The sequence below is a fragment of the Pituophis catenifer genome, unplaced genomic scaffold, assembly GCF_029215685.1.
Source record: "Pituophis catenifer annectens isolate HBS135680 unplaced genomic scaffold, rPitCat1.0.hap2 SCAF_3, whole genome shotgun sequence".
Taxonomy (NCBI): domain Eukaryota; kingdom Metazoa; phylum Chordata; class Lepidosauria; order Squamata; family Colubridae; genus Pituophis; species Pituophis catenifer.
This window is the reverse complement of record NW_027256883.1, coordinates 125,254,585-125,266,651: the sequence shown is the minus strand read 5'-3', so window position 1 is coordinate 125,266,651 and position 12,067 is coordinate 125,254,585. Positions and strand designations below refer to the sequence as shown.

The 12,067-nt window shown below is 36.6% G+C and overlaps 1 protein-coding gene across 3 annotated transcripts in view; it reads right to left on the bottom strand.

Annotated features, from left to right (window-relative positions):
- The window catches only part of VAV3 (vav guanine nucleotide exchange factor 3), a 181,596-nt gene that overhangs the window by 10,303 nt on the left and 159,226 nt on the right, over nucleotides 1–12,067 (bottom strand). For all 3 annotated transcript variants that reach the window (XM_070939336.1, XM_070939338.1, XM_070939337.1), the window contains exons 22-25: nucleotides 11,712–11,746; nucleotides 9,941–10,057; nucleotides 8,286–8,373; nucleotides 634–763 (exon numbers count right to left, since the gene is read on the bottom strand). In XM_070939336.1, coding sequence (XP_070795437.1) covers nucleotides 634–763; nucleotides 8,286–8,373; nucleotides 9,941–10,057; nucleotides 11,712–11,746 — 370 coding nt within the window. The remainder of the gene's footprint in view (nucleotides 1–633; nucleotides 764–8,285; nucleotides 8,374–9,940; nucleotides 10,058–11,711; nucleotides 11,747–12,067) is intronic.

Here is a 12,067-nt window from a genome sequence, read left to right as displayed (position 1 = left end):
TGGCAAGAAAGGCCGTAAAATGGGGCAAAACTTAACAAATGTTTCATTTAACAACAGAAATTTGTGCCCAACTGTGGTCATAAGTCAAGAACTTCCTGTACTGGTTTTTGAAATTAATTATAAACATATATAGATGGAAATCTGTTTGCCTCTGTCCAACCCCAATTAGGTTACTCTAAAGTCTTATTTAGGAACACCAACAAATAGAATTGTAGAAGAAATCATTCTGACCTTAAGCTTCTTTAGAAAAACTCTGCATTATAAGACTGTGGTTTTAAACAACAAGAATAATTCATTTAAATGTCAAATGCCAAATTTGAATTACATATTTATTAATTCATGTAGCCGAAAGCAGCTTAGCCAATGCAAAATGCCTGTTTACAAATCAATTGCTCACTTACATTTTTAATAGATGTTTGAGCAGCAATTTGATTTAAGAAGAGGCAGTCAGGAAGTCTAACTGGACCTGTTCATAAACCTGTCAGCAGATGCTGATTCTGCTTAGCTGCAGAAAAGTCTGGCTAAATGCATTATCATATTAATAGGTTATATGTCAAAAATGCAAAATGGAAGATGCTTTCAACTGAATTTCATTTCTGTATAATAAAAACAACAACAAATGATAATGCTTACAATTGCTGCTTGCTCGGTGGCTCCTTTGATCCTGTGTATTTTCACATTCCTTGTATGGGTACTGAAGAGTCGTATCCAAACTTCGGAAGCCTTCTTTGAGAGACTGGTGTTTGTAATATTCCACAAGTTCCTTCCAGAATACAAATATTTAGACAGACATTAATAATTATTCTCTTGAATTTTCATTGCACAGATATTTGATGACACTTGCAATCAACATCAAAAGTCATCTTCCATCATGACATGAGGATTAACTGGCCCCCACAGATGGGGTTTGCAACTTGGGCGTCCTCCTGGACTCGCGGCTGTCTTTAGAAGAGCATATGGCAGCCGTGGCCAGGAGGACTTTTTATCAGGTTCGCCTGATTCGCCAGTTGCGTCCCTTTCTGGATCGGGACTCGTTACGCACGGTCACTCACGCCCTTGTCACCTCACGCCTGGATTATTGCAATGCTCTCTACATGGGGCTCCCCTTGAGGAGCACCCGGAGGCTCCAATTGGTCCAGAATGCGGCCGCGTGGGTGGTGACGGGAGCGATGTGGCGCTCCCATGTGACCCCCCTCCTGCGCGAGCTGCACTGGCTCCCAGTGGTCTTCCGGGTGCGCTTCAAGGTTTTGATTACCACCTTTAGAGCGCTCCATGGCTCAGGACCAGGGTACTTACGAGACCGCCTTCTGCCACCAGTAGCCTCTCACCGACCAGTTCGCTCCCATAGAGAGGGGCTCCTCAGGGTGCCGTCGGCCAAACAATGTCAACTGGCGGCCCCCAGGGGGAGAGCCTTCTCTGTGGGGGCACCTGCCATCTGGAACAAGCTCCCCCCGGAGATACAGAGGATCCAAGACTTACGCATCTTCCGCCGCACTCTAAAAACGTTTTTATTCCAACAGGCTGGTCTGGCCTAACTCTCCCTTTTAAATTGGCTTTTAAATTGGGTTTTAAATGTTTTTTAGATAAATTGGATGTTTTAATTTGTTTTTGAGCCTAAATTATTTAATCTGTTTTTAATAGTTTTTTAACTTTTGTATGTCTTTGTATTTTATTTTGGCTGTTCACCACCCTGAGTCCTTCGGGAGTAGGGCGGTATACAAATATGCTAAAATAAATAAATAAATAAATAAATAAATAAATAAATAAATAAATAAATAAACTGCAGGAAGTGTATAATTTGGTGGAAAGAGAAGCAAATGAATTCCACAAACTGTCCCATCTCTGTTATGAAACTGCAAGTTTGACTGGGCCATTGTGAGCATTTTGGAAGTGGTCCTACTTCAGATTAATGTGTTGAAAGTCAGAACTTCACAGGTTCAGTTGAGGTGCTTTTGTTATGCTCAGAATCACCCACTTGGCTTTGAAAAGGGTATTTGGCAAAAATTCATACTCTAAATCAGGTGTGTCAAACTTGCGGCCTGGATTTGTCACACACTGGCCACACCCGCACCTGGTTTAGTGAAGGGGGAAAAATCGTGATACGTCACGTGACAATGCCGTGATGACGCGAGTTTGACACCCCTGCTCTAAATGTTTTGAACACACCCGTGGCGAGTTTTGATTTAGGAGTGAAAAATGGTGGTTGCTCATACTGTAGAAATGGACCTTTATTCGTGCAAGGCTGACTTAATTCTTATCAAAGATACTGTATGAATCAAACAAGTATCAACAAGTATCAGCTTTAAACATTTCTTACATTGAAAAAACTTAGCACATAAAAGTAATTAAATTTTGAATTGATTATAATGGAATGGTTCTTCCTGTATCTGTTTTTCTACATGCATGGAAGTATGCGCTTCTGTGAATCAATGACATCAGTGATGGGTCGCCCCCAGTTCACCCTGATTCGGGCGAACCGGTAGTGCGGCAGCAGGAGGCTCCGCCCACCCACCCAGACGTCATCCAAAAGATCTGTGCATGTGTAGAACCACCGCGCACTCGCGAAGCAAGCGTGCGCACCCGCGTTCTACTGATAGCGAACCGGTAGCGCCGGGTTTTGAAACTCACTACTGAATGACATCCTTCATTCATGTGGGCCATAGTTCCAACCTAAATTTATTACGTTACATAATGCTTACATTAATTAGTGTTTGGATTTTCTTACACTTACTGTTGTTATCCCGGTTATTCCTTATAACATCCTGGTTACTCCTTATAACATCTATATGAAGTATTTTGCCCACATATGTTTACTAATTGGTTTGTACCAGAAAAAATTCACTCTGAATTGACTTGCCAAAAAAAAAAAAAAAACCCTATCTTGGAACAATGGCAATCACTGGGAAAGAGCTAAAAACACGAATATCTATGTTGAAGCTCATATTTGATCAGAACAATATTCATTGCAAATTTCTCCAGGACATACAGGATCAAATGTCCTTTTCCACATATATTCATAAACTCAGAATGTGAAATTAGGTTTTCTGGTTTAACAATGCATGAACCAAATGCAGGACCCAAAGGAGATGTATGTTAATATTTAGTATTTATCTTCGTTCTCTTAGCTACATGGCAAGGGTAAGCAATCCTATTGCTTCTTTTAATTGTTATCTAAGCTGATCTGAACACACTATATATGGATCAGAACTAGTTATCCACAAATTCTATGCTTCATTTATGTTGTGATAATGTACACTTGATTATCTTTGAATGGATGGATGGATGACAGACAATGACAAATCGATGGATGGATATCGCTGAAGTTGTACAAATCATTCAGAAAAGATGTTTCACAACCCATATTCACAAACAATTCTTTCTATTCAAATTATTAAAGCTGGTGCACACTTCCAGGATTCACATGGCTGCTTTAAAAGCCATCTTTGGCTGTCTCCACAAGCATATATGCATAACTACTTTGAAGTAGCAATAGAAATAGCATTTAGCATTTACAATACTCTCTAGGCAGTTTACAATCCTCAGCATATTGCAATCTGGGCTCTCATTTTACCAACCTTGGAAAGATAGAAAGCTGAGTCAACCTTGAGCCTTGTCAGGATCAAACTCCAGGCTGCGGGCAGAGTTTGCCTGCAATACTGTACTTTAACCACTGTGCCAAGTAGGGGTTTCACTGATAACAGCTTTTGAAGCAGAGTGTGCTCATTGGGTTAAAGTAATTTAGCTTTTTTTATTTTAAAAAATTACGCCTTTAAACTCTTCTTTGTGGACACTTTAGATGTACTGTATATTTACATGCAGACCAATTTATGACTATAATAATAATAATAAACTCAACTAATATAGCTCACTTCTCTTAAAAGGACGATCAAACTGTATTATAAACTGTTGTGGGAGAAAATATTACTAGAAATATGTATTTTGATAAGAAAAATTTGATAAGAAAAATTCCAAAGCACCTGAAAGCCAGACAAGGAATAATGGATGGAAACTGATCAAGGAGAGATTTAACCTAGAAATAAGGAGGAACTTTCTGACAGTGAGAACAATCAACCAATGGAACAGCTTGCCTTCGGAAGTTGTGGGAGCTTCATCACTTGAGACTTTCAAGAAGAGATTGGGCTGCCATTTGTCAGAAATGGTGTAGGGTCTCCTGCTTGAACGGGGGGTTGGACTAGATGACCTACAAGATCCCTTCCAACTCTGTTAATCTGTTAAGTATGCTTTAAATCAGGGGTCTCCAACCTTGGCAACTTTAAGCCTGGCGGACTTCAACGCCCAGAATTCCCCAGCCAGCAAACCTTAAAGTTCCCAAGGTTGAAGACCCCTGATTTAAACCATCTTTAAATCAATGGCTGATAGAATGAACATGTGAATAAGAAGCAGTAACTCCCAACAGATTGAAACATTTCATTTAGGTCCTTGTTCCTCGCCTATTCTTGATTATTTTGTAATAAACCTGCAGATAGCACAATCAGTTCCTTAAAAAAGTGGGGAAGAACTTTCAGAAGACAGACAAGCAACCATCAAAAACATTCAAAACGGGCCTGACAAGCTTACTTCTAATCATTTTTTTTAGTTCCTTACATGCTAATGGCTTAATGAAAATGTATAAATCTGTGGCTAATACAGGCCTCTCCATTTATATTAAAAATTGATTCAAAGGGGGGGCAGTTATCCCTGGAAAATACGCTAGTGATTAATTGTCACAGCTGCATCAACGCCAAACATTTAGATTTCATGAATTTCAAGTGGCAGACATTCAAGCACATGGTCCTTGGGATCAATGAGTTTCAATATATTTAGGTTTGGCTTGGTGGCATTTATTGCTTCTAGTTTTGAAGTGCTGGTCTTCTGTTACATGTGAATACATGAAATATACAGCCCTCAAAGGTGTGATAAATCTCCTGCTATTGCTGATCCCATCTCTATATGGAAAGGTCACAGCCCTTTCCTAACATAATGTTTATGTTCATGTTTTCCCTTTATTGCTATGTGTGCAACAGTATATTTTTTACTGCAAGGTATATTTTCTGCAATCAGCCGGAAAAATACTGGGAAAGTAAATGGTACAAAAGCTCAGATTGATACAATTTCTTGATAGACAAAGCAATAGCAGTGTTTGATACCTGTTTTCTGATTCAGTAACCTGAGAGTAAATTTCTATGATAAAAGAAACGAGTTTTCCTTGTCAAAGGACTGCATGTCTCATATAACAATATACACAAATAATGGTCTTGCAAATATTTCTCGATGGATAAGTCAGATGTCTCTGAAACAGCCACTATTGCTTCTCTCTGTTTGTTTGCTTTTAAATAGCAGAAATCTTTAGCTAAAAGACTGTAGCTACACCACAGCTATCAGATAATGGCATGCCCCTGGCATGGTCCTAGTAAACAGTAGCTGTGGTTTGCCAAGTCAATGGCCTGGGAGAAGACATTCTTTGTATTTTATCAGATGGCATGAGTATCAAGATCGTGAAGCTTTTACAAAAATGTACAATGTACTTTCAAGAGTTACATCTATATCAGAACATGCACAGAGAGTCTAATGTGTTATCTGAATTATAATGCACATTATATCAAGGCTTCAGCACACAAAAGAAAATTTGGTCCAGATGTCTTCTCTCGGAAACAGATGGGTTTGTTATAGTTTACTGGAACTACATAATAATCATAATCCTAAATTACCTTTTGAAAGTATTTGACTGTGTGCCTCAGTATAAAATTTCAAACCTGCAAAATATTGAGATTTTTCCTCAGCTATGAAGTTTACTAAAGGGAATCAATGTCTCTTGGCCTAACCTAAGCCTGCAGGATTGTCATAAAGGGGGAAAAAAATAAAATCAATCATCTTGGAAGAAGGCGTGAAAAAAATGTAATAAAATAGATTGAAATATTGTGGCAATTTTCAAACAGCAGTTTTGCATTCTGGGAAGACCTCATTCTCTGGTGGAACCAGATAATGTGTTCCTCAGACTTCTGATGGCTGTGTCTGATCTTGAAGGTCTGTGTGTTGGGATTTTTCCCCCCCTGATTTAGTAAAAATTAGAATCACTGGAAGTTATACGGTGTACAAATTAATTAAATAAGTAAATAGAAATATCTAAAAAGACTGCTTACTCAAAACAGAAACCTACCCACAGGATTTAGAAAAGTTACATTCTGGGCTTATTTAAAACCTCCTTCACTTCAATGGCCCTTTACATTTTGTATATACGTGGAAATAAGTTCCATTGATCTCTAGCAAGACTTTTTCCGAATAAGCATGTGCAGGTCAGATTGTAAAACATATTTAGCATTTGCTTAGTCTTTCTGCAACAATAATACAAGTCTTGCACTTTTTAAACAATGAATTATTTTACAAATAACTGTACAAATGCTAACTCTTACTCTTCTAACATTCTAATTCATTTGTAACCAATAGATCTTGGTACAATGAAATTAACTCAGAATAAATGATCATATAAATATAATATGATATTATAATATTATAGAAATAATAAATAAATAAATAAATAAATAAATAAATAAATAAATAAATAAATAAATAAATAAATAAATAAATAAATAAATAAATAAATAAATGACAATAGGGGAATACCAACACTATAGATTAAGGATCTAATAATAATGCAAGACATATATTTCACAAAACCCCTGAAATTCTTTAAGAGAGCATGTTTCTGGTATATCTGTTCCTCCCCCCACCCAACTCCAAATGATAATTATCTAAAGAAGAGGTTAAGAAATATGCAAAAATATCAAAGCAAAAGCAACTCATTTATTTTGCTGTTTCAAACCACAGCAATCTCTTTTCAAAGTGAAAATATAAGATAACTTATTAGAACAAACTGCTACTCATCACCAATTCATTCAATATAGTCATGCTAATCAGTCATGTTTAAGTTCTGAAGCTATAATCAATTGGGTAGGCCAAGTTGAGACTAAATCTGTTGATATAAAAAATATTATTTACGAAATATAAACATTGCATAATTAGACCATTCTTGAATGATAGTTCTGGTTTAGGACTATTTCAAAACGTTACTGCTAATCTTCCAGTAAACCAAAAGCATACAGGATTCACACTTCCTGTTCTTGAATTTCCATTTCAAATACTACTAAATAAAAATAAAATGGGAATGTGTACTTTTTTCCCTGAACGCCATCACTCTGCTAAACAAATAATTCCCTCAACATTATCAAACTAGTTACTAAGTCTGCATTAATCTTCTCATCGTTCCTATCACCCATCTCCTCCCACTTATGACTGTACGACTGTAACCTTGTTGCTGGTATCTTTAAATCCTTAAGATTTATATTGACTGTTTCCCTATGACTATCATTAAGTGTTGTACCTTATGATTCTTGACGAACGTATCTTTTCTTTTGTGTATACCGAGAGAGTATGCACCAAGACAAATTCCTTGTGTGTCGAATCACACTTGGCCAATAAAAAATTCTATTCTATTCTATTCTTTCTTAGCATGGAAGTTATCACGATCTTCAGTATTGCAAAACCACAAGCAAATATACAGTATCTCTATCAGAATGTTCCCTCTTACAATGTTAATGTAAATAAGCCAAATGAACTGAAATCTGTTTAATACAGTGCATGCTAAGTCATGATCCTTTACACTTTCAAACTCTAATGAAATTGTCCTTTTCATATGTAAGTCTGTTCAGAATTTTGTTGTTGTTTTTGTTGACAAATTTACAGATGTTGGGAGATAGATTCATTTATTAATCACCTATTTCTAATGACAGTGAGTGTGATTGTTGTTAATATATGTTAAAAACTAATCAGTTCACTGAAAGCTTCAACTCTCAGAGCATTTGCCATGAATAATAATACGTACTATTTAGTTTTATTTGCCTTTTCTTTCTTTCTTTTTTGACAAATCTATCAAACTAGATAACAATAGAAAAAGCACTTATACCACATATACCACTTCAGTGTTTTACAGTCGTCTCTAAGTGGTTTACACAGTCAGCCTATTGCCCCCAACAAACTGGCTCCTCATTTTACCGAACTTGGAAGGATGGACGGCTCAGTCAACTTTCCTCAGTCAGTCAGGATTGAGGGAATCGAACTCCTGGCAATGTGAGCACTTAGCCTGCAATACTGCACTCTAACCACTATGCCAGCACAGGTCTTATAGTAGTAACATTAAGCTAGATATGTCAACATTAAACATTTAATAAGATAATGTCCAATTAAGGTATTTTTGGAAACAGAAAAACAAAATAAAAACTTATACTTACCATTAAACTTCTAAATTTCCTATTTTCTGCAATGTGAAAAAAGCTTTCTCTTGTGAAAATCTTGATGTGCTTCACTTCATTATTGTACCTATGGGCAATGAATAACTTATGAATATAAATGTGTTTTCAATCTGGAAAAATCAATAATTACTTGACAGCATGCCCAAACTCTCCATGAATAAATTCTTAAGACAAAACACATATCCATGCCAATACACCGCTGACACCTAATTAACAAAAGACATTTATTAGGGTCCAGTTTAACACACCCGCCTACATTCAGATTTAAGAAAAAGCCTCCCAGCAATATCTAATAACTTATTGGATCCCGCCAAGCTGATTACATTCAAATTCATATTGACAAAGATAGCAACAGCTTTTCAAAAAATTATTATTCCTTCGGTGTGATACCCTTGTTCCCACTCGATTCAAGGGAAAAATTCTGTTTGGCTTCAGTTGATTGCTTGATCAATTCTGAAAAATTTCTAGTTAAAATGCAAATAGACCTTTAAATCACTCTAGCGATCATAAAATCTTTAGTGTTCCAAGTCACAGCACCATTACTGAGCCATCCCAACTGAAAAGTTTACTTGCTGAAGGTAGTAAGAACTGGATCCTAAAAGAAGAGAACAAAGCTGACTCCATGCAAGACAAGGTTGTCTTTGCTCAGAGTGCTGTGCATTAGAGGATTGCTGGACCAGGACTCCCTAATCCCTAAACCCTAACCTCCAAACATGGCCACTGAAAGGTTTTGTCATGGTTCCGAGTAATGAACTCAGTCAAACCAGAACTCTGAGGCTTCAGCCAGGCTCAAAAGACCTTTTGTTGAATACATATCGGCACGTAGAAAGATGAAGCTAGCTCTAAGTAATTTCCGCACTTTACGGTAGTTAAAAGAATAGAAACTTCCCACCCCCCTCAGGTGTCCTAGGTCACGTTAACCAATCAGTCCAGTAGCAGCTTCCCCCTCAGTCTCAGCAGATGTTCGTTGCCATGACCCTGGTTCTCATGCTGAGTCTGATCAATGTTTTGTCTAGCAGGCTAAGGCACTACATTCCAATACCTTCCGACTCCCCCCTTCCCTCAAGAGTGGCAACTGAGAAACGAAACAAAAGTAAGAATGGCTTCAGATGAAGTCGTTTCAAAAATTGACAGATTGGTGAAAGAACTTTTGCGACTTTGCTCTTCCTTAAGCATAATTGTAAGATTCCAGAGAGACAGTTTGGTATGGTGGTTAAGGCACTGGGGTTTTTAAAAAATGTATTCCAGTCCTGCACAGAAACCAACTGGGTGACTATGGCCCAGTGACTTTCTCATAGCTGTAGGAAGAAGCAAAAATGCTATCTTCCAAAAATGCTATCAAGAAAACTTCAATTTGCTCCATGTAGCTGCCAGGAGTCAAGGCTTTGTTAAAGGGGAGGTAGAGCAGCAACAACTTGAGAATAACTGAATAGTAGAATAATAGTTAGGGACACTAATTTTCAAAGCAGGTCAACAGGGCAGGCAAGCCAAAACTACTTTTCAAATCCATCAAGGTTTTCATAATATTTTTTAACAAATGAATGTAACTAGCATAACCTTATTTTAAAAAATCCATATTCAATATTGACCTATCAATTGCATGAACAATATAAAGAAATAAGTAATTCACTTACTTAATGCTAATGGCATATTCTCCTGATTCTTTAGTCCTATACCGCACTAAGTAAGTGCTGTTTACCCGGTTAATAAGTTCCGCTTCTGCTTGTAATCTTTCCATTTTTCCGGCGTACCTGAAAAAAGTGAGTTTTATTTTACTAGATTTTCTGTATTTTATTTTGCTGCTACAAACTCAAACATAATCTTACAATTAGGCCAAGTTTGGTGGCAAGAATCATATGTAACAATCATGGGCAGATATTGTCAGAATATGAACATTCATAAACTGGAATAGATCAGCCAATGAATAGGCATAGCAACTAACTCAGCCAATGAGGGCAGACTGGAGCCAGGGCATATCTTAGTCTGCAGCTTCTGAGTCTGTGCAGAGAAAACTAATAACTGTTCTCTCCTATTTCTTGTAACTGCTACCAGATAAGAAGAATCTATATTGGTATTGTAAATTTACTTTATGTATTATTATGTATATAAAAAAGTTAATGAATCCTGCTGCATCAGTCTGCCTGTGTGTGCTTTCTGGATTTAATTTCTGCAACAAACTCTGATAGATGTGCTCAGAACAGAATGGGTATCTAATAAGCAAAAAAAATATCTATCTCCAATTCTGCTGACTATGGCATTCTCAGCAATACAGTCATCATCGCTAACTATACTTCTTGACCTGCAGATACAACCAACCAATTGCAAAATACAGAAGTTCTGTGAGAGTCACAGAAGATAATCTGGGCATGGAACACTGCTTTTTTGCCAGTTTGAAGACACTGGTATTTGGTTTCCATGATTAGAACAGTACTCTGATATATGTACAATGGAAATGTTATATTGCTGTATTTTTTATATGAACAAAATCTTAGTCTATCTTAAATTCACAACGGCATATCACAGTGACTTAAGAGAAAGATAAAAGATGATAACTGATTAATGGCCTGAGTGGCGCTTATTGAATCTTCTTCCTGTCAATCTCCTATGAGAACAAATAATTTTTCTAGCTTTCTGTTTTTAATCAATGTACAAAAATCAGTGACACCAATGTACCAGAATTACTTCTCCCTTAAAAATTTAATTAATTTATTAAATTAAAATAATTAATTTAATTCAATTCAATTTAAGTCTTTGGGAGCATAAATGAACCCTGCATCTGGAAAGCACAGCAGATGTCATCAGATGACAAAATACTACATTATTTGCTGACATGTATCATATAATATCCATGTTGTATTCTCATCACCATGGTCAGCAATATTGAAGCTCTCAAAAAAAATCAGGCAATTTAAGGGGATATCCAGAAACAAATTTTCTAGGAAAATAATGTAAACCGAATGTATGGGTCCAACAATGTGTGATTGTTTCTTGCTCTCCTCAATTAGAAACAGCTATCAAGGGCATCTCTATAAAAGGACTATTCTGCAGGATAAGGGAATGGCTGGACTGGCTGGACTTGAATTTGGGAGGATAGAGATCATGACTGGGTGGAAATTCATTCAAATACAATGTTGGTAGGCTTTGAAGGAGTAGCCAGAACTTTATGTCATTTCCCAGAGATACAAAATTAGTTGCAAGCCAGGTTTATCCATGCAAAAATACAGTTATGTAGTATATACACTCAATTATTTTTGCTTATATTACAACAAGATGCGTTCCATAGAAGATCAGAAAGGTTAAACCACAACAAATTAGATTTCTATTAATATCATTTTTCTCTCAAGCTACTTATTTGAATTCCCAACTCTGCCCAAAATAAAATCTTAACAATTTATAGCTACCTACCATGGCTGAGAAGAATAGTCTACTGGCTTAGGGACCTAAAATAAGATAAAAATATTAAAACAAAATACAATAAAATGCAATAAAATGAATTGCAAAGAAGAATCAATAAAATAAAATACCATTAAAAATGTAAAAGAATAAATGTACATCTCAATGATTTTTACCCATTTTCAGAAAATGATTAAATTAGCTACTTTGCATTATGGGCTGTTGGTCTGAGCTCCGAGCTTGGCAGCCAATCAAACATTCCAAAGTCAGATCATGACTCAGAAGTAGCCGAACAAACAACATCCACACTAATTTGTATCACATAAAAAGATATTTAAAGGCCAGTGCTCCGACAGATGAGCACAATT